This window comes from Chiloscyllium plagiosum, unplaced genomic scaffold (assembly GCF_037043375.1).
Source record: "Chiloscyllium plagiosum isolate Xiang-an unplaced genomic scaffold, Cpla_swu_hap1 HiC_scaffold_46, whole genome shotgun sequence".
Classification (NCBI taxonomy): domain Eukaryota; kingdom Metazoa; phylum Chordata; class Chondrichthyes; order Orectolobiformes; family Hemiscylliidae; genus Chiloscyllium; species Chiloscyllium plagiosum.
The window spans coordinates 4,838,980-4,861,921 of record NW_028270184.1 but is presented as its reverse complement, the minus strand read 5'-3'; the positions used below and the strand labels follow the sequence as shown (position 1 = coordinate 4,861,921).

Here is a 22,942-nt window from a genome sequence, read left to right as displayed (position 1 = left end):
CAGCTCTGAAAGGGCAGGCGAGCCCCAGGTGAACAGAGGAAGCACTTCAGAGATACCCTCAAGGCCTCACTGGGGAAGTGCAGCATTCCCACAGACACCTGGGAATCACTGGTCCAAGACCGTCCAAAGTGGAGAAGGAGCAACCCCTTTAGAACTGTATTTTTTTTATTGTCTCTGTATGTTCTTCTGAGCAAAAGTAATCACCTCACACTTTCGTTGCAAGATTTAAAGCACATGAAAGGAAATTAAAATTAAAATAAATTGGGCACAAATTGTAGAAATCCGGAATACTTTCCCTTTCAAAATCCTTTTGCCTTGGGCTCAGTGGTTAGTACAGCTGCCTCACAGGACCAGGCCTCGATTCCAACCTCGGGTGACTGTCTGTGGGGAGTTTGCACGTTCCGCCCCGTGTCTGCGTGGGTTTCCTCCCACAAGGTTTAGGGTCGATTGGCCGTGCTAAATAGCCCACGGTGTCCAGGGATGTGCAGGCTAGGTGGGTTAGCCATGGGAAGTGCAAGGTTACAGGGATAGGGTATTGGAAGGGATGTGGGTCTGCGCGGGATGCTCTTCAGAAGGTCAGGGTAGTCTGAAACTGCCTGCTTCCATACTGTAGGGATTCAATGAAAACTAGGATTGATTAAATTTAAGCAAGGGTATTAAGATAGCAAGACGCATGGATGGAATTAAGACAGAAATCTGCCTGATCTAATTCAACGGCAGGGTGCAGGATTGAGATATCCGCTGTAGTAAAGTGGGTGACTTTCTCGCCTCTGATTGACAAGGTATGGGGTTTAAAATTCACTACAGATGTTTCAACAGCAAAATGTGGATGCTGCTGGGAATCTACAAGGAGGGCCAATGGACAACTCAAAAACCTGAGAACCATCAAAAAGGGAGGACTGACGACTGGATTCTAATGCCACGTGGACATTGAGATGGATCAGGAGAAGGGACATTATCAGGGATCAGCAAATGAGGAATCAGTGAAGATTATGTGATTCCATCGATGGAAGCAGCTGAGAAGAAATTATTGGGGGGAGGGGGTGAAGAGAGAAAATTTGATGACGCCACCTGAAGAACATTACAGCCTCGGTCTTGATTAGAAATGTGTGAGAGGAAGAGGTTTAAATCCAAAGGAATTGGAAGACACACAGCGAACAGACAGGGAGAGAACGTAGTCTATTAGCATTGTCGCAATCCCAAATGAAATGGGAGGAGCCAAAATATAAAACAGCGTGCCCAATGCCAATTCTGAGAGAGAGCTGCATTGTTGCTGTTTATTCTCACAACACAGCTCCTTCTTTTAGTTAACATCTGAACCCTCTTGTTTTCAATCAGTTTATGAGAGAAATCAGTTTCTCCCTATCTACTCTGTCAGATCCTTCATAATTTTGAAAGTTTCTATCCAATCTCCTCTCCAAGGTAAACAAGACTAAATTTTCCACTCTATCTTCATAAATGAAGGATTTTATTGCTGGAACCAACGACTGTCTTAAGCCCCTTCTCCACCCTCTCATCTCCTTCCTAAAGTGTGATGTTCAGGACTGCACGCTCTATTCCACCTGATGTCTAACTGGTTTGATTACAAGGCAAAAGTGAGTATTGCAGATGCTGGAGATCAGAGTCAAGCTTAGAGTGGTGCTGGAAAAGCACAGCAGGTCAGGCAGCATCTGAAGAACAGGAAAATCGATGTTTTGGGCAAAAACTCTTCATCAGCCCTTCCTGATGCCAAAATGTCGATTTTCCTGCTCCTTGGATGCTGCCTGACCTGCTGTGCTTTTCCAGCACCACTCTAACTTTGACTCTGGTTTGATTAGAAGTAAGCGACACATCCTTTTAGAAGATTTTGCAGAAGAATGGAAGGGAGGATGTTACCTTAGTTGCACTGTGTAGAAAATGTACCCCTTCATCCCATTGCCAAAAATCGCAAACATCCTCTAGGGTGCCACGGTGGCTCAGTGGTTAGCACTGCTACCTCACAGCACAAAGGTCCCAGGTTCAATTCCAGCCTCGGGTAACTGTCTGTGTGGAGTTTGCACGTTTTCCCCATGTCTGCATGGGGGTGCTCTGATTTCCTTCCACGGTCCAAAGATGTGGAAGTAACAAAGAGGATTGATGAGGGCAGAGTGGTAGATGTGATCTATATGGACTTCAGTAGAGCATTCAACAAGGTTCCCCATGGGAGAGGTTAGATTTCATGGAATACAAGGAGAACTAGCCATTTGGATACAGAACTGGCTCAAAGGTAGAAGACAGAGGGTGGTGGTGGAGGGTTGTTTTTCAGACTGGAGGCCTGTGACCAGTGGAGTGCCACAAGGATCGGTGCTGGGCCCTCTACCTTTTATCATTTACATAAATGATTTGGATGCGAGCATAAGAGATACAGTTAGTAAGTTTGCAGATGACACCAAAATTGGAGGTGTAGTGGACAGTGAAGAGGGTTACCTCAGATTACAACAGGATCTGGATCAGATGGGCCAATGGGCTGAGAAGTGGTAAATGGAGTTTAATTTAGATAAATGCAGGGTGCTGCATTTTGGGAAAGCAAATCTTAGCAGGATTTATACACTTAATGGTAAGGTCCTGGGGAGTGTTGCTGAACAAAGAGACCTTGGAGTGCAGGTTCATAGCTCCTTGAAAGTGGAGTCGCAGGTAGATAGGATAGTGAAGAAGGCGTTTGGTATGCTTTCCTTTATTGGTCAGAGTATTGAGTACAGGAGTTGAGAGGTCATGTTGCGGCTGTACAGGACATTGGTTAGGCCACTGTTCGAATATTGCGTGCAATTCTGGTCTCCTTCCTATCGGAAAGATGTTGTGAAACTTGAAAGGGTTCAGAAAAGATCTACAAGGAAGTTGCCAGGTTTGGAGGATTTGAGCTATAGGGAGAGGCTGAACAGGCTGTGGCTGTTTTCCCTGGAGCATCGGAGGCTGAGAGGTGACCTTATAGAGGTTTACAAAATTAAGAGAGGCATGGATAGGGTTAATAGGCAAAGTCTTTTCCCTGGGGTCGGGCAGTCCAGAACTAGAGGGCATAAGTTTAGGGTGAGAGGGGAAAGACATAAAAGAGACCTAAGGGGCAACGTTTTCACGCAGTGGGTGGTACGTTTATGGAATGAGCTGCCAGAGGAAGTGGTGGAGGCTGGTACAATTGCAACATTTAAGGGGCATTTGATTGGTACATGAATAGGAAGGGTTTGGAGGGATAAGGACCTGGTGCTGGTAGGTGGGACTAGATTGGGTTGGGATATCTGTTCGGCATGGATGGATTGGACTGAGGGGTCTGTTTCCATGCTGTACATCTCTATGACTCTATGTGTGGGTCAGGTGAATTGGACATGTAAATTGCCCATAATGTTAGGTGTATTAGTCGGAGGGAAATGGGTCTGGGTGGGTTACTCTTCGGAGGGTCGGTGTGGACTGGTTGGGCCGAAGGGCCTATTTCTACACTTTCGGGAATCTAATTTGGTGGAGAAGTTCATTGCTGTCTGTCATAGACTCATTGAGTTTTTAACAACATGGACAGAGGTCCTTCGGCCCATCGCATATACACCAGTCATCAAACCTCCATTTATCTTAATCCCATTATACCAGCCTGGTCTGTAGCCTTGTATGCTATGGTGTTTCAAATGTTCATCTAAATAGTTCCTAAATGTTCAGAAGGTTACTGCCTCTACCAATCTTTTAGACAGTGAGAGCTGTCTGTGCGCAATATAACAAGAACAATTGGTGATTTGAAAAAAATGTCCCTTTCTGGGGCCTGCAAAGATGCTCTGGGATTTCTGAAGAGTTTGGGTGGGGGAGGGAGGGGTGTAGGTGGTGGAGTGACAAAACGCTGGACTAAAACAAAGAACCTGGATGCTGGGAAACTGAAACAGAAATTGTTGGAGAAACTCAACATGTCTGGTAGCATCCGTGGAGGAAAAGCAGATCAATATACCCCTGATGAGACCCAGAACATTAACTCCGTTTCTCTCTCCAATGCTGCAAGACCAGCATTTTTCTATCTTTGAAAAGTGCTGGGCCAAGGCCAGACTACCCCAAAGTGAAGGGCTGAGTGGCCTCCCCCAGTATAGTGGAATAGAGGAGGGTTGGAGACAGGAAGGGGAGGAAAAACTTTCGAAAGACTACATTTCCCATCGGCCTTTGCGGACGGAGGAAAACAATGGTCGGACGCAAGGAAATGTCGGGGAATCCCATTGGCGGGAATGAAGGGGACCAATCAGAGTGGGCGTGACGGAAGGAGAGGCGCGCGCCCCGGGGTGGTGGGGAGGTAGGTCGGTGCGTGCTGGGTGAGCAATCGGGGGGATGAGCCGGCGCACCCGATTGGCCGGCCGCAGATCGGACCCGGCGGGGAGGCGGCGCGAAGGAGCCAATCGCCGGCGGGGTGACAACGCGCCTCGGACGGCGCTGGGGGTGGCGGAAAAAAAAAGGCGCGGAGACGGGGGGGGGGAAAGAGAGGAGGCGCCATTTTGTTTTTTTTTGAAAAATCTAGGCCGTTACGAGACGGCGAGGTCGAGAGAGAGAGAGAGGGGGAGGGGGCGGTAACGGTTAAAATTCAAAAGGAAGAAACCGACCGAATTACCCCCCCCCTCACCACCTGGAGTTTAGTTTTTTTTTAAAACATTTCTTCACACCACCACCCCCCCCAACCCAACCCCCCCCCCCTCCCTCCTCCTCACCGACCGTGTGCGTGGTTTAATATTTCCCCGCCCCCGCCGACGATGGACGTGAAGAAGCTGAAGGTGGCCGAGCTGAGGCAGGAGCTGCAGGAGAGGGGCCTCGACACTCGCGGCCTCAAGGTCGAGCTGGCGCAGCGGCTGCAGGAGGCCCTGGACGCCGAGCTCCTGTCCGAGGAAGGAGGAGGAGGCGGCGGCGGCGGCGGCCGAGGAGACGAGCCGAGGCCTAGCCGGGCCTACACCGATGGCGGCGGCGGCGATGAGGAGGACGAGGAGGAGGACGAAGAATTACTCGCCGACGAAGAGGAGGAGGAGGAGGACGAGGAGCAGGAGGAGGAGGAGGAGGGGGGAGATCGCGGAGAGGCCGAGGCCTTAATGGAGGCAGGAGGCCCGGGTCGTCGTCGTCGTCGTGAGGAGGAGGAAGGCGGCGGCGGCGGCGGCGACGACGGCGGGTGGCCCGCAGGCGAGCTCGGGGATGAGGAGAGGCCTACCTCCCAGCAGGAGGCGATGGACTACTCGGACGTCCCGGCGCCCTCCGAGGCGGCGGAGGGAGGCCAGTCCGCGAAGGCGGAGGGCCGCGACGAGAAGGAGGGGGAAGAGGAGGAGGAGGCCGAGGCCGGCCAGGCCCAGGAGCGCAACGGCGGGGAGCCGCAGGCCGGTAAGGCCTCCCCGTCCGTCCACCGGGAGACTGGAGGAGTCCGCTGGGAGCCCCGTCCCCAGTGGGAGTGGGAGGGGGGGGGGGGTGGATGAGCTCACATCAGGGGGATTTGGGGAAGGGGGGTGCCAAATGTTGTCTGTTTCCAGTTGGAGAGATGGAGCCAGGGGTTTAATGCTGGAGGGGGTGATGCCAACACCAGGGGTTTAATGCTGGAGGGGGTGATGCCAATACCAGGGGTTTAATGCTGAGGGGGTGATGCCAATACCAGGGGTTTAATGCTGAGGGGGTGATGCCAATACCAGGGGTTTAATGCTGAGGGGGTGATGCCTACACCAGGGGTTTAATGCTGGAGGGGGTGATGCCTACACCAGGGGTTTAATGCTGGAGGGGTGATGCCTACACCAGGGGTTTAATGCTGGAGGGGGTGATGCCTACACCAGGGGTTTAATGCTGGAGGGGGTGATGCCAACACCAGGGGTTTAATGCTGGAGGGGGTGATGCCAATACCAGGGGTTTAATGCTGGAGGGGGTGATGCCAATGCCAGGGGTTTAATGCTGGAGGGGGTGATGCCTACACCAGGGGTTTAATGCTGGAGGGGGTGATGCCAATGCCAGGGGTTTAATGCTGGAGGGGGTGATGCCTACACCAGGGGTTTAATGCTGAGGGGGTGATGCCTACACCAGGGGTTTAATGCTGGAGGGGGTGATGCCAATGCCAGGGGTTTAATGCTGGAGGGGGTGATGCCAATGCCAGGGGTTTAATGCTGAGGGGGTGATGCCAATGTCAGGGGTTTAATGCTGGAGGGGGTGATGCCAATGTCAGGGGTTTATTGCTGGAGGGGTGATGCCAATACCAGGGGCTTAATGCTGGAGGGGTGATGCCAATACCAGGGGCTTAATGCTGGAGGGGGTGACGCCGGAGCCAGGGGTTTAATGCTGGAGGGGGTGATGCCAACACCAGGGGTTTAATGCTGGAGGGGTGATGCCAACACCAGGGGTTTAATGCTGGAGGGGGTGATGCCAACACCAGGGGTTTAATGCTGGAGGGGTGATGCCAATGCCAGGGGTTTAATGCTGGAGGGGGTGATGCCAACACCAGGGGTTTAATGCTGGAGGGGTGATGCCAACGCCAGGGGTTTAATGCTGGAGGGGTGATGCCAATACCAGGGGCTTAATGCTGGAGGGGTGATGCCTACACCAGGGGCTTAATGCTGGAGGGGGTGACGCCGGAGCCAGGGGTTTAATGCTGGAGGGGGTGATGCCAACACCAGGGGTTTAATGCTGGAGGGGTGATGCCAACACCAGGGGTTTAATGCTGGAGGGGGTGATGCCAACACCAGGGGTTTAATGCTGGAGGGGTGATGCCAATGCCAGGGGTTTAATGCTGGAGGGGGTGATGCCAACACCAGGGGTTTAATGCTGGAGGGGTGATGCCAATGCCAGGGGTTTAATGCTGGAGGGGTGATGCCAATACCAGGGGCTTAATGCTGGAGGGGTGATGCCTACACCAGGGGCTTAAGGCTGGAGGGGTGATGCCAACACCAGGGGTTTAATGCTGGAGGGGGTGATGCCTACACCAGGGGTTTAATGCTGAGGGGGTGATGCCAATGCCAGGGGTTTAATGCTGGAGGGGTGATGCCAACACCAGGGGTTTAATGCTGAGGGGGTGATGCCAATGCCAGGGGTTTAATGCTGAGGGGGTGATGCCAATGCCAGGGGTTTAATGCTGGAGGGGGTGATGCCAATGCCAGGGGTTTAATGCTGGAGGGGGTGATGCCAACACCAGGGGTTTAATGCTGGAGGGGGTGATGCCAACACCAGGGGTTTAATGCTGGAGGGGGTGATGCCTACACCAGGGGTTTAATGCTGGAGGGGTGATGCCAACACCAGGGGTTTAATGCTGGAGGGGGTGATGCCAACACCAGGGGTTTAATGCTGGAGGGGTGATGCCAATGCCAGGGGTTTAATGCTGGAGGGGGTGATGCCAACACCAGGGGTTTAATGCTGGAGGGGTGATGCCAACGCCAGGGGTTTAATGCTGGAGGGGTGATGCCAATACCAGGGGCTTAATGCTGGAGGGGTGATGCCAACACCAGGGGTTTAATGCTGAGGGGGTGATGCCAATGCCAGGGGTTTAATGCTGAGGGGGTGATGCCAATGCCAGGGGTTTAATGCTGGAGGGGGTGATGCCAATGCCAGGGGTTTAATGCTGGAGGGGGTGATGCCAACACCAGGGGTTTAATGCTGGAGGGGGTGATGCCAACACCAGGGGTTTAATGCTGGAGGGGGTGATGCCTACACCAGGGGTTTAATGCTGGAGGGGTGATGCCAACACCAGGGGTTTAATGCTGGAGGGGGTGATGCCAACACCAGGCGTTTAATGCTGGAGGGGGTGATGCCAACACCAGGGGTTTAATGCTGGAGGGGGTGATGCCAATACCAGGGGTTTAATGCTGGAGGGGGTGATGCCTACACCAGGGGTTTAATGCTGGAGGGGGTGATGCCTACACCAGGGGTTTAATGCTGGAGGGGGTGATGCCAATGCCAGGGGTTTAATGCTGGAGGTGGTGATGCCTACACCAGGGGTTTAATGCTGGAGGGGGTGACGCCAATGCCAGGGGTTTAATGCTGGAGGGGGTGACGCCAACGCCAGGGGTTTAATGCTGGAGGGGGTGACGCCAACGCCAGGGGTTTAATGCTGGAGGGGGTGACGCCAACGCCAGGGGTTTAATGCTGGAGGGGGTGACGCCAACGCCAGGGGTTTAATGCTGGAGGGGGTGACGCCAACGCCAGGGGTTTAATGCTGGAGGGGTGACGCCAACACCAGGGGTTTAATGCTGGAGGGGGTGAAGCCGGAGCCAGGGGTTTAATGCTGGAGGGTGGTGATGACAGCGGATTGTCTCTGGCTGATATGTCAGCGTGAGGTTTCTCGCAAGGTTCACACGAGGGGTCTCTCACTGATGTTTTGCAGAAACTATTGTCAGTGTGGTGGGGTTTACATGAGGGAGGGTCTTGAGGGTTTACACTAACTGCTACTTTATAAGGTTTACACGGAACTGTATTGTCAATGTTTGGGGTTTCACGCTGTGATTCCTTGTGTTTATGCTGGAACTGTGCTAGCAGTGTCACAGAAGTGATCCGTTGCTGATTCACATTTAGCATTGGAACTCTAGTGTCAGTGATTCAGGTTTCTCACTCTGATTCGCTGTTTACAATGCAACTGTAGTGATGATGTTTCTTGTTCTGATGTTACTGCCTTATTCACTCTGCGCTGTTTCTGTTCTTTTTTGGCACGTGTGTTGATGGTATGGCAGAATGTTTTGCCCATTACTAGTAATGTTGTTGGTCATGAGCTGCCTTGAACCCCTGCACACTGTAGTGTAGTGATGCTCGCAGTGCTGTTACGGAATGAGTTCCAGGATTTTAACTTAATAACAGTGAAGAGATAGTAACGTTTCAAGTCAGGATGGTGTGTGGCTTGGAGGGGAAACTTTCAGGAGATGATTTCATATATACACTTCCCATGTTCCTCTATGTGGATGATGGTGTGACTACAGAAGGGGGCATTGATTGTGCATTGGTGAGCTGCTTGACTCAGTACACAATGTTGCCAATGATTAATAGGGTGCCAATCAAATGGGCTCCCAGATGTTGGGAATAAGCTGACAAGGCCATCCTTTTTGATTCTGTGTGCCGTGAAATGTGGTACTGCAGTTTGCTCAGTGTTAGTGCGGCTCAGATACAGGATATTCAAGAGTAGGTAACCCTTTGTACTTTTATTTCAGATGAGTCGGCCACAAAACCGAACAGTGAGCAGGAGCCTAAAGTGGGAGGCAGTGAGGAACGGGCTTCAGTCAGTGAGGAACGACCAACCGTGAATGAGAAGCGAGGACAGAAGAGGCGGCATGATGATCGTGGGCGTGGGTATTACGAGTTCAGGGAGGAGACTTACTACAACCGGTGAGGGAATTCCCATTACCGTGTAAATGATTTATACCTCAACTAAGTATGAATAGGTATTACAGCTCTCCACAAGCACTGAATCTTCACTGTGAGTACAAGAAACCGTATTCATTTTCAAAGTGGAATTGAATAAAACCTACGGGTAGTTGAGGTGAGGTAGCAGTTGCATCTAAGAAATTTGCAAGGCTATGGAGTAAAGGGAGAGGGACTAAGTGCCTGAACAGGCCACTATGGATTGCATGGCTGCCTATTGTATGGTGCAATCTTGCTTTTTATTTGACACACTGCGTCAACAAATGCTGCTGCAATTAGGTGGCTGTACAGAGCAAAAGTTTAGATCATTCTCCCAGTGCCATCCGTGCCTCGTACGTGGATTTTGCATGAATAGCTGACATCTGACTACTTACAAGTTACTTGTGTTTTTTAAAATACAACCCAATCTGTCCATAAGAGAGGATAAATTGCCTCTTGATTTCCCTAGTTTCACAGTGGATTTTATCAACCAGAAAATTGACCTGAGATTTGACATGGGGTGGGTTTGATTTAACTGATCTCTGGTAATTTGGGGTCAGGATCCCAGGGTGGAAAGGCGGGAATGGTCATTGAGGGCCATTATTGAAGAACATAAAAGTATCTGTGCTGATCCAGTCTCTGTGGAGTTGGTGCCTTAGAAAGAGAGATGTATTGGTGAAATGTGTTTAAATAACAATCCTGCTTGGAAAGTGCCAAGCCCTTGTGTACTTCCTTGTGTTTATCATCTAACTGTCTCTGAGCAAACTTTTTTGGGTAAGTCAGAACACCAATATTTGTTATAACATGCGTTTCTGATCATGCTTGACCTGATGTTTACTTTAAGTGGTACTTGTTCTCAAGATTGTGTGGAGCAAATGACCTGCTTTCTGTTGGTAAGGTTCCTCTGCTACTGTTACTATTTTTCTTAATCACCTCCCCTGCTCCTTGAACTCCACTTCGGTCTCACTCGAGGCATCCTCTGCTGCTGCGCTGCTGTCCCATACCCTGATCTTATTCTGCTGCAGCCTCTAAATTGTGTCTGTTGATCCCTACAGGGCAAAGTCCCCGGTGCCTGCGGGGGAGGAGGAGGCTGAAGAGGAATTTGACGACAGTTTAGTTTGTCTCGACACCTGTAAGTGCGACGTTCTGTGAGGCCACGGTCAACGTTTACTCCGTCAGTTTAAAAATGGTCTCTTAATAGTTCCGTTATGCCCTCAGACCGCGTAGTACGGCTTTTGGGGTTTACTGAAGGCATGGGAACGGTGGGGGGTTGTCAGCAAATCGGAAGCAGTGGAGACTTGTTGGATCATGGGAGTTTGTTGCTGACATTCCAGATGAGTTGGAGAGAGATACTCCAGGCTTCGTTCAACCGGCAACCAATGGCACTTTGTTGAAAGTTCGACTGTAGGACATCTCATTGCAGATGCAGTTCGCCACTGCATGTACCGGTTGTTCAATCCACTCGGCAGAAGTTAAAACTGACTCGCGGGGTTTACATTGGCCAGCAGAACAGACTTTGTACCTTACAGGTTCCAGAGTGGGGAGTACCCTCAGGTTGGCTGCACTGTGGCCGTGCTCCCCAGCACCTCTGGTCTTATTGATGTTAATTGTTCCACGTGAAACCAACAGGCTGGTCACTTTAAGATTTGGCTGTGACCTGTGGTTTTAAATAAGCATTTCTGGTGTGCCCCAAACTCTGGTGAAGCTGGGGATTGGCCACCTGCCCAACAGCCCTGACCCTCCTGGAAACTACAAATGTTTCAACTGTCTTGCTCTTTTCTTTAAATCCACTTCACAGATAATTCTGACATCCATTTCCAAGTGGCTAAGGACCGCTATGGCGGGCAACCGCTCGCCCCTGAGAAGTTTGCCTACCTTTGGGCTGGTGCACGGGCTACCTACGGCGTGACTAAGGGGAAAATCTGCTTTGAGGTGAAGGTAAGACTGGCCTCACTGCAATAAGCTTGTAGCTGGTCCACCTGGACATAGTCATTGCACCAGTACCGCCTCTGTTCCCCCAAAACCTCTTGGCCCCAGAAATTTGCCTTTCATTCAGGATTGGCTCTGATCCTGAAGCACAATCAGTGTAAGGAATGGTTACCTGACAACCATACTGAAGGCATTGTAAATGCTTCCCATAACACACTGCTGTGAAAGTGCTTCAAGCCTAGACTCCCTCAGCGACCCTCTGCTTCGGTGCAGTGAGGGTAGGGGCATGGATTACGTTGTGTCTGTGCCTCCTGTGGTGACACAGGATCAATGTTCTGCCTTTGGAAGTGCATTCCCTTGTAATATTTTGACAGTCAAAGGTGTAGGCACTTGTCCTCCGCCTTCTTCAAAGAGGTCAGGGGAGTTTGAATTGCGACATTAACGGGTACACATTCAACTTCGGTTTCAGGTGACCCAGAAGATCCCTGTGAAACAGCTGCCCGAGAGTGAAAGTGAGCGCCATCTTGTCCGTGTGGGTTGGTCCCTGAACAGCTCCTCACTACAGCTGGGTATGTAAATGCTATGGAGTTGCCAGAGCGACAACACTTAACCCACTGTGTCTGCATTGACTAATGTCCTCCTGACTAACCCCGCCTTGACAATGAATGTGTTTTTCTTTCCATTTGGGTAATGCTTAAACATTAATACATTGCAGGAGATGGGGAATTTTCCTATGGCTACGACGGAGCTGGGAGAAAGTGGGAAAACTCCAAGTTTGAGGAATATGGAGAGGCGTTTGATGAAAATGATGTCATTGGTTGTTTTGCTGTAAGTTCATGACCTCAGTCCACTAGATTAGCTCTAAGACCATAATTACAAGTAATCCTAGGCCCTCTGAGATTAATGCTATGGCTGAATTTCTTTTAATTTGAGCTGTTCAGAGTGAAGCAACGTGCAATACCCACACTGCAGTTGGATGGATACAGAGTAAATCTAAATCTACTCTCTCAAACTGAAAGTCAAGCTTTCTCCACATTCGTCCCCATCAAACATTCGAGGACAGGTACAGCACAGGGTGAGATACAGAATGAAACTCCATTTACACTGCTCCTGTACCTGGATTTCCATTGCTGCTGCACTTCTCACGCTGGCTGCCGTGTGGCCGCTGAGTGAGATTGCTTATTCGTGCCAAACTGCTGCAGTATTCTGCCGTCAATGGGTGGTCAGTCAGAATTGGTGTTAGACCATCACATGCAACTGAGAGTAAACATGGGGGACTTTTGGTATTGAGGGTCCATGTTTGCATTGCTGAGCACTGCCTGCAGTTTGCTGTAATCAGTCTCTTGTTTGTCTGTTTGCAGGATTTTGACAATGAGGAAGTGGAGCTGTCCTTTTCAAAGAACGGAACATGCCTTGGGGTGGCCTTCTCGATTAGCAAGGAATCCCTTGGCGAGGAAGCACTGTTCCCCCACATCCTTTCTAAAAACTGCGTGATGGAGTGCAACTTTGGCCACAAGGAGGAACCCTTCTTCCCAATTCCAGAGGACTACGTCTTCATTCAGAACGTTCCCCTGGAAGAGCGTATTCGGGGAGCAGTTGGTCCTAAAACTAAGGATGCATGTGAAGTAAGCGCTGGGAATAGAATTAGAGAGTAGTTCCATTGTAGGAGGGGGCCATTCCATTCTGCATACCAACTCTCTGCAAGACCAATTTGCCTGCTGTCTCTCCCTGCAGCACCATTATTCCTCTTCAGAGAATAATCCAATTTCCTCTGAAAGCCTTGCTGGAACCTGCACCCATATTGCTTTCAGGCAGCACTTTCCAAATCTTAATTATTCACTGCGTAGCCAAGAATGTAGGAAGTTGGACTGGACGTGATAGTTTGAATGGCCTCTTTCTGTGCCTTAACTTTTGCATGATCCTGAGTGGCCCTTCCAGCCCTTAGCTGAGATTGTGGCTGATCTTTTATGTCAGCACTGTTTTGCCCATACCATGTCTGTGTCCCATTATCTCTAATTCATCTTAATCCTGAATATACTTCAGGAATAAGCCACCAGAACCTTCTGTCATAGAGAAGCTTCACCACACTGAAGAAATTCATCCTCATCTCTGTCTTTAAAAGGGCTTTATTCTGAGACACTGCTGTCTGCTTTTCAGAATAAAAGTGTTTGGTGGGGGGGGGGAGGGGGAGGGGGTAGAGCTATATTTTCTGGTGCATTTTCCGCGGCAGTGCCCCAATCAATCTGCGCCTCTTCCTTGTCTAAAATAAACAGTGCATTACCAAGCACCTAATTGCATGTACTTTGCTCTCATTGCAGGTCATAATGATGGTTGGGTTGCCAGGAGTGGGTAAGACCACCTGGGTGAAGAAGCATGTGGCTGAGAATCCAGAGAAGCGATATGTCGTACTGGGCACACACAGTATTCTGGACAAGATGAGGGTGAGAAGTCTTGGTTTATAATTTATGCTGTCTTTAGGGTCAACAAAGGCTTCAATTTATTTTGAACAGCACGATTTTGTTAAAATTGCAACCTAGCAAGTTCAAACTGTTGAAGATTCTTTTAACCTTTTCATGTATATAAAGAGCTCAAAGTTCGGAGTTCTTTTGCCTCTGGAGACTGAGGTTAACAATCACATTGGCAGCTCTTGCCTGTGTTTAGCAGGTGATATTAGCTCAGTATTGTGAGCATTCTGCTTTGATCTTTCCTAAAATGGTTGGCTTTATTTGCATGCTTCTGATTTTAAAGGTGTTCTCTGTTGTCCTCCCTCCAACACGCGCACACGCACACGCGCACACGCACACACACACACTTTCCATTATCTCTCCCTTACATGGGCCAACACCACATAGTCATTTTTTTTTTCTCCTTATCAAGGCCAATTTATCTTTAAGCTTTCAGACAGTCTAGCATGACACCATCCAAGTTTGGTCTGGGATTTTCTTTTTTTGTTGTTGAATTGTCAATTTAACAGTCTTTATTCTAACCAAACTCCATTCCTATGTATAAATGCCCAGGTTCCAGTCAATCTTTTAATTTCTTTCAAACTGTTTTTTTCAGAGTCCAAACTTCTTTCAGTGTGTTAAGGTCATAAGCCACAAATTATGAGCCAGAGAAAGCCTTTTGGCAAGTTGAGCCAGTTCCTGATCTGACTGTGGCCTCATCTCCATTTCTTGACATCCCTATAAACCTTGAGTTTGGCGAATTTTGAGAAGATTTGTAGCTCAGTTTGAGGTTCTGGATGTAGGCTTGCTTGTTGAGTTGGAAGGTTCATTTTCAGACATATTGTCACCATACGAGGTAACATCTTCAGTGAGCCTCTGGATGAAGCATGAGTGACATGGCCCGCTTTCTATTTGTGTTTAGGGATCCTTGGGTTGGTGATGTCATTTCCTGTTCTTTTTCTCTAGGAGGGGGTAAATGGGATTCAAGTCAATGTGTTTGTTGATAGAGTTCCAGTTGGAGTGCCATGCTTCTAGGAATTCTTGTGCATGCCTCTGTTTGGCTTGTCCTCGGATGGATGTGTTGTCCCAGTTGAAGTGGTGTCCTTCCTCATCTGTATGGAAGGATACTAGTGAGAGTAGGTCATGCCCTTTTCTGGCTAGTTGATGTTCATGTATCCTAGTGGCTAGTTTCTGCCTGTTTGTCCAGTCTAGTTTGTTACAATTCTTGCAAGGTATTTTTGTAAATAATGCTTAAAGAATGTGTTCTTTGGCTGTGTTCATCCAGGTCAAAGGACTGGAAGGTCCCGAAATGAATGCAGAGCGACGGAATGTTCTGACCCAGCAGGCAACACAGTGCTTGAGCAAATTTATTCAGATTGCAGCCTGCAAGAAGCATAACTATATCCTTGATCAGGTACACTCCTCATGGAGGGATCGCCCACGAAATATTCTGAATGTTTTAACCTCACTCTGTCAGTGAGCTGGTGGTAGCATTGAGTATAAGATCTATTTAAACAACGTGCTGCAGCAGTCCACATAGTCTGTTTAAATGGTGTATTATAGCCAGCATTCCTCAATGTAAACAGTGTGGTCTGCAAAAGTGAGTGCAAGTAGATTAATCTAATCATCCCCCCCACCATCTCGCCCCAGCCCTGCACCACAGTATTCTGGTCAGGGGTTACAAGGTCACTGTGCAGAGCCAAAATATTGGGCAGGAGGATCTCTCAGAATCTTTGAAGGCTGCTGTTGATTTTGATACATCCTCAGTGTGCAAGCGATCTACTTTCCACTCTGATCTCCCAGGGAGTCTTCTCTTCTGTTGAGAACATTACAGTGCAGTACACACCCTTCAGCCCTCTGTGTCAGACTCTGGAACCAATCTGAAGCCCATCTAGCCTACACTGTTCTGTTCTCATCCATATGCCTATCCAAAGACCATTTAAATGCCCTTTAAAGTTGGCGGTCTACTTCTGCAGTCAGTGCGTTCCACGTCCCTACTACTCTGAATAAAGAAACTACCTCTGACATCTGTCCTATATCTATCACTCCTCAATTTAAAGCTATGTCCCCTCACGCTAGCCATCACTATCCAAGGTCAAAACAATGACTGCAGATGCTGGAAACCAGATTCAGGGTTAGTGTGGTGCTGGAAAAGCACAGCAGTTCAGGCAGCATCCGAGGAGCAGGAAAATCGACGTTTCGGGCAAAAGCCCTTTGCGCAATGCTGTTGATCATGTCCAAAGCTCCATTTTCCTACAGCCAGTGCAGAAAATCTTTCTACACTGCTTGAGCTTCACATGCCCTGCTTTCTGGTCTCTTGCTAATTTGGCAAGTGCTGATGGTGGCAGTCAGGCTTTGCACTAGTAAGATTTTGTTTAGCCCCATGCCACCCGAAAAACGTTTAGCTGCGTCTGGGAGCATGGTGGGAATTTTGGGTCATTGTGTTAGGCTTTCCGACTCTGAGTGCTGACCTCTTTGCCCGTTGATGGTTCTGCTTACAGACCAATGTCTACAGCTCGGCCCAGCGGCGGAAGATGATTCTCTTCAAAGGATTTTCCCGCCAGGCTATAGTGATTTGCCCAAGTGACGAGGATTGGAAGACAAGGATGAAACTGCGAACTGCGGAGGAGGGCGATGATGTCCCAGACTTTGCATTGAATGAAATGAAAGGTGAGCTGGGTGGAAGGCTGTTGGGCTGATCCAGGGGTTTCTGTGCTGTGTTTATGCAGCGAGCTGAAATTAATAGCGTACCTTGATGTTGTAAACTGTCTGGTGCCATCAGTCGGCAGCATTTTCAAACCAGCTGAGAAAGTTTGAGGATCTTCATTAGGTAGGGCATGTGCAAGATCCTGAGGGGTATGGATGGAGCAAATGTGTTTCCAGTTGCAGGGGGGTTGGTCACCAGAGGGGGGACTGATCAAAGTAAATCGGTAAAAGCAGCAGTGGGACAAGTGTGGATTAGGGGTCTGTAGTGATGTCCCTCTGGCCCCTACCAGCACCATACTGCTAGAGGGAGTTGTTGCATGTATGCATCTGTGCCTTTACCTCTTTCTTAATCCCTATTCAACATTGATTTCAGTCAATTTTACACTCCCTGAGGCGAGTGACTTCCTGGACAAAGTGACCTACGTGGAGCTGGAGAAGGAACCGGCCAGCAAGCTGGTGAGCAAATATCGAGATGAAGCAAAGAAGGCCAGGCCACAGCAGGAGAAACGGCAGGATCGACGTAACTACCGCAATCGAAATGACCGGGACCGGAACTACGGTGAGACACTGCACTGACCATCTCTCCTGCTTTGTCCATGTCAAAATACATTAAGACCCAGACAAAATCCCTGCTGAAGCTGCTGAGTAGCAAGTAACAAGTGCTAGGCAATGACCATCTCCAGCAAGGCAGCATCTATCCATCACTACTTGAGGTTCAGTGACATTGCCATTGGGTTTACCCCACTAGTAACATCTTGGGGTTACAATTGACCAGAATTTGAATGAAACAACCATGTAAATACAGTGGTTACAAGAGCAGCTCAGAGGCTGGGAATTCTGCAAGGAGTAACTCATCTCCTTACTCTTCGCTTACTTGGATGAGTGCAGGTCTCAATAACACTCTAAGATCAACACATCCAGGATGTGTGCATTGAATAAAGTATCATCACTTTTTTTTGCTCTCTCACCCAGGTGGTTATCGCATGGGCAGGTGGGACAACAGGAATTATGATCGGCCACAGTATGGGCATGGATGGGGTCCAGCCTATGGCAATCACCCAGCATACAGAGAGGTAAGAGTCGGGTGAGGTATACAGGAGGAGGCATTCTGTGTTCTGTTATTCTATTAGGACACAGCTGATCTGTATCTTAGCCAAATCTACCCAGCCTGACCCCTTCAACACCAAGTTAAGAACATTAGATCTTGGTGTCAAACCCATTTGGTGTGAAATATGGGTCTTGATCATTTTCCTGGCCTGCGTTTGCCCTTTTACTTTGATTAATTTCTTACTTTGTGTCTGGGTGTTGGAGAGCTACTAGCCCCTTTACCCAAATATGTTCCCCTGGGAGCGCCCTTGTTATTTAATTTCTCCCTCATTCTGCCTGGGGGAGTTTTCCAAAGTGGTGTGCCCATCATGATATGTTGCTTCGCTGCTTTATTGCCACAGGATTATCATAAACCCTATGACCGATACAGGCAGCAATATGATCGGCCTTATCCGCAGCCCTATGACTACCACAGATACCGGGACTATTACCGGGAGTATGCTCGTGAGGTAGGTGTCTGTGTGTGTGTGTGTATATTCACTGCTATTTGAGGATGTCATTTGGGTTCCCTGTTATTTGGGAGCGGGTTAGAAGAGTGTGCACTTGCACGTGCTATTTTGCTTAGCACTGTTGCATGGGTCACTCTCAGACTGTACTCCCATTTGATATTTAGTCTGTAGACTAGTCAGCGTTAACCAGAACAACGTAGTACCCCATTACCTGGTTTGTGGTAATGTTATTGGACTGATCATCCAAGGCCCTGGGCTAATGTTCCAGTGATAAGTGTTTAAATCTGGTCAGGCAAGTTGAGGAATTTCAATTCTATGTTAATTTTATTCCAGATTTATTATTAAAATGTTCATTCAGTCATGTTGTGAATGCCAAACTGGTTCACTAATATCTATTTTAGGGAAGGAAATCTACTGTCCTTAACAGGCCTAGCATAAACCTGACACTGGAGCTGCAGCAATGTGGCTGTCTCTCAACTCTCACCTGAAATGACCCAAGCAAGCTATTCTTTGATTTTAAAAAGTGATTAGATGTCTTGTTGGGTGTACATATGCACTGCAGTGGTTGACTGCTATGTTTTTAAGCGTCAGTAAGGGGTGAGGCACAAGTGCTGGGGCCTTGACAGTGATGTACACATTCTAAAAATGGATAAAAGCAGAACAAAAGAGCAGAGACTGATCCAGTGACATGCTTGGGGGGGGGGGGGGTCTCAATCTCTTCCCACTCACCTGGCTCACTATATGGATTACTGAGCACAGGACCTGGGCCAGCGTGTGACAATGGTACTTAAGACCAGTGCTATGGGTATAAAATGTGTAGTCAGTCTGAGACATTGTTAATACGCTGTTCTGTTTTTTTTCTTTTTTTTTGTCTCTAGTGGCATCGCTATTACGAGGAGCGAAACCGCTACTACAACAATTACTATGGTTACCGATGAAAGCTCAACCATGTGTGAAACCCCCCCCCCCCTTTTCTTCCCCCACCTCTTACCCTTCTCCCTTTCCTCTTAGTAGCCCAACACCCCCCCCCCCCCCCCCAGCCAAGCTCCAACATAGTTTCATTCCGATGGAGCAGCAGGTGGCTGTGGGGGCTTCACTCAGAGTTTTTGGCGAGTGTTTAGATGTTCTGTTTCTGTTTTTATTTTTAATTTTATTTCTACTCTCATTTCAACAGAGAGTGCCTGGCTTTCCAGGGGGCATCTCAGCTCTTCCTCAATGGATGTACCACAGTAGTTGATATGGAATGTATAAAGGACACTCTCTCTCGCAAATGCGTGCTGCTTCCCACTTACACTTGTTCATGTGTGTGTGATCTCACCCGTGCGTGCAGTATTGCATTTATTTCCCCCTCATTTTCTCTTGCATAACTACAAAAGGTCTTATCACTTACACTTGTGTGCGCACACATAAACGTGCCAGGAAACACCTTTAACACTGGTGGAGCTGCTGTTTGTGTGGGTCCTGACTTGGAATTGTACAGAGGCGATGCCTTTCAAGGTGATGCCTGGTTGTCAATTTGTCAGCTTAAGGTTAATCAGAAAGGCTGCAAGATTTACTCCAGTCCCTGCTGAGTCTGGTTGACATCTGAGCCCCACCCCTGTTTGACTCTCACAACAAGAAGGCTTCAGAGTTGTATGATCAAAGTGAAGGTCAACACAAGCATTTCATCAGGGCACGTAGCAGGATGAATGAGTACATCTGGCCTGTTCTGCCCATCTAAAACCCACCTGTACACGTTGCAGTCTTAATGTTACAGTCCTGTGGCACATGACCCCTTGTTAGCTGCTGTGAAGACGAAACCGTCATAACGCTGGCCCCAAGATCACACTTTATGCGGGGCTCTTGTCTTTTCCACAGCCAAGTGGCAGAATGTCACATCTTTTGAGAGTATGGCCTGGCTTTGGGGCTTAATGACAGGTGGTGGAGGGGTGGGGAAGAAGAGAGAGCGGGTTTATGTGTGTGAACTACTGGGTCCATGACACAGTCTCTCCAGTCTGTATCACACAGATAAGTGTGCGTGTCTTCTCCTTAACTTCCTCTAACCAACAATTGCTAAAGGGGCTGTGGCTGTGTTGCATCCTGCCCCATCCCTAACCAGATTAGAGACACGTGGTGAGGGGAGTTTGCCCCTTTGCCAGTTCAGGGTGAGCTCTCTTATTTACTTTGGGCAAGGGAGGGAGGAGAGGCTTCCTTCTTTTTCATTGTCTTTGTTTTTATCTTTTGGTGCTTATTCTTTGTCTTCACATCTTCTCGAATACGCTGATAACCAGATTAACGCTGCAGACCAGGGGGGTGCAGGCGTGAACGAGAAGGGCAAAGGAAGTTGAGTGGAGCCAATAATGTTGCAGTTTTTGTATTTACAACGCTTTGAACTTTGTACAGCCACTCCTGCCACGGCCTTCCAGAAAAGCTTCTGTTTGTGTGCCTGCCTGTGTGTTTTCTTTTTAATTATTTTACCCACAAGAAAATAAGACTTGCTTTTCAACTTGCGATGTTTTTCCTAATCATTAGCCTGCAGGTTATTAATGTACGGTGCAGCCTTTTTAATGTCTAGTTAGCTGTGGGGAGGGGGGTGGGAGGGAGGGAGGGTGGGGGAGAGATGAATCTATTTTCTGATAAATGCGTTTGATCCTTCTAACAGTTCTTTCCTCGCGCCGTGTGGTGGAGGGAGTTGGGAAGCTGGCTGGTCTGCAGCATGTCGGGCCAGCAGTCAACCCAGTCGTTCACCCGTGGCCCGCCTCTTTTCCCCCATCCTGACTTGTGTCAGAAACAAGTGCATGGCTTTGCGACGAGGATCCCATCTTGGGGAGGGCGTGGCAAGTCCAGGCTCTTTCGGTGGACTTGTGATTTCCAGTTTTCCCTGTCCACCCACGATCAAGGATGTGGTTTCAAACTGAGCACGCTGCTGCCCACGGTCCTGCCAGCCTCATTAGCAGTCACCTACTGAGGACAGCAGGCACAGATGCTTGGGCAGGTAGTCACTGGAATCCTACCAGGCTTGACAGGTGCTGGTATGTTCTCTGGCCCAGTCTTCACTTGTGCTGACATACAACATCTGTAGACACTGCCGACGTGAAGTGTCCCTTTTAACCATAGGACTTGGAATAATACCCTCTCTGAATTCTTCCTTCTCTGAGGGCTTTTGATTTTCAGCAGAGGGTGAAAATTTCGGCAATGAATGTTTCAGGTAAAAAAAATAGTGTAATTGTTTAATTACCCTCATCATAAATTTTTCTTTTAAATTTGAATGGTTAAATCCCTGCTTCAGTTGTATAAAGTTACTCAAAGTTAGTGCCAGATGGGAGATGAGATGGGGGTAAAATGAATTGACCCAGCTTCCCCCTGCAAAAACTGGATTTCACACCTTGTAGCTGACAGGAATCCTGAACCCTTGAATGTCAGGGAGGCTAAATGTTTATCTTGGCAGGTTGGTGGTGAAAGCTCTGGAGTTCACTCTTTCTGGTGCTGGTGTGCACAGTGCTCCTTATTCACTCGGCCTGTAAACACTTGTTTGCTGAATGTTCTTCCTGCCCACCAAGCAATGCTATTTGCCTTTTCTTTCCCCCCTTGCCCCTCGTCCTTTACCACTTCTCATCCCCCATGCATTTGGCCAGCCTTTTCCCCAGTACTGAGCTACATAGATCCACTGCAAAATCCCACATGGCGCAATGAATGGGAGTAAGTTCCCAGAACTGGCTTGAAGTTGGCTGCATGCTTTCCTGTCCCTGGAATGCCTATTGGAATTAGGTGCGTAAAATCTTGCTTCCTACTGCAATTAACACTGATGTTGATCAACTTGCCTCAGTGTTAGAATAATCCTTTTTACATAAAATATCCTTATTTAACTCTTGGCCGGTAGTGGTTAGCTGATTAGCACAAGCGCTGACTGCAGCTGCAGATACTTGTAGGGCTGACTGTGTGCCACAAATCCCTTCAGAGACAATGCAAGACCTCTCCATTCTCTCCCTCTGTCTCCTTTCCCAACCTCGTCCCCCTGCTAGACCCTGTAGAGTTCATGGCCCCATTAGTTCTGTTGGGGGTTCCAGATGAAACAAAACTGTTCTTGCTGAACGAGTCTTTAAATGTGGGTTTTTTTCCCCAAGGTGTATATTTTTCAACTTTTTGACACACCAGTCACTGATTAGGTCTTTCTTGGGCATATTTTGTGATGCATTTTGAAGGAAAAAAAGGGTTCTAAGACAAGCCAGTCTTTTTCAATGCACAAAGAATTTTCTAGTGGAACAGTTCTTGGTCTTTAGGGAGGCTTTTGTAAATGGGACTTTTTACCTCCTAAATGACCCTGGAGTTTTTAGAGCAGTCAGCTTCTAATTGTCCTTGGCTGTTCCTAAGTTCGAATAATGTCAAAGGTTTGTAATATTGTACCTGTCTGACAGGGAAACAACGTGGCTGCAGTCCAGTATAGTACTTTCTATGTGGTCTAATCATCCTCCAGAAGTCTGGTCTGTTCTCATGAGCAGTGCTATGGGAGGGTAGCCATTTGTGACAAAGGATTTGTTCAAAAACTGGGGGTGTGGAGGGGAGAGTTCATTTGCCCAAAACGTCTCCAGCAGTCCTATGGTTACAAATTGACACTTCACCGTGGCTGTTTTCCTTGACGGCCCTTGTGTGAACGAGTGGCTGCACAGAGGAGTTTAACGGGCAGCACTGCCTGAGTAACCCTTTTGTGCAGCAAAAAACCCTGAAAGCCATGCTCTGCATCAGCCATGCTGTTTTGCAGTACCCTTGATTTTTGGAATGCTGCCTCGCAGTGTCTGTTTTTAACCTTTTTTTGGGAGGGTGTGAGGGAGGGAGGGATCCACTGACAATGCAGGAACAAAAAAAATGGGACTGTCTGGTAATAATAAATGTGTGTACAATGGAGTTTGTGTCTGTAACTGGGCACAGTGCTGCCTAGCGGTAGTGAAATGTTAAGGTAGTACCAAAACCGAGAGATTTTAAATGGAAAAAAAATACAGTAAATAAAAACAATTGCTGTAA

At 48.4% G+C, this 22,942-nt stretch overlaps 1 protein-coding gene across 1 annotated transcript; it reads left to right on the top strand.

Moving 5' to 3' along the window:
- The first annotated feature begins 4,648 nt into the window (after positions 1-4,648).
- LOC122543826 (heterogeneous nuclear ribonucleoprotein U-like protein 2) lies at positions 4,649-22,942 on the top strand. Its single transcript, XM_087983747.1, has 14 exons — positions 4,649-5,334; positions 9,120-9,294; positions 10,365-10,441; positions 11,108-11,247; positions 11,708-11,807; positions 11,954-12,066; positions 12,600-12,863; positions 13,557-13,679; positions 14,968-15,096; positions 16,184-16,352; positions 16,762-16,947; positions 17,361-17,461; positions 17,837-17,944; positions 18,823-22,942. Exons 1-14 carry the CDS (start codon positions 4,722-4,724, stop codon positions 18,880-18,882), a joined length of 2,358 nt encoding a protein of 785 aa, XP_087839873.1. The 5' UTR covers positions 4,649-4,721; the 3' UTR covers positions 18,883-22,942.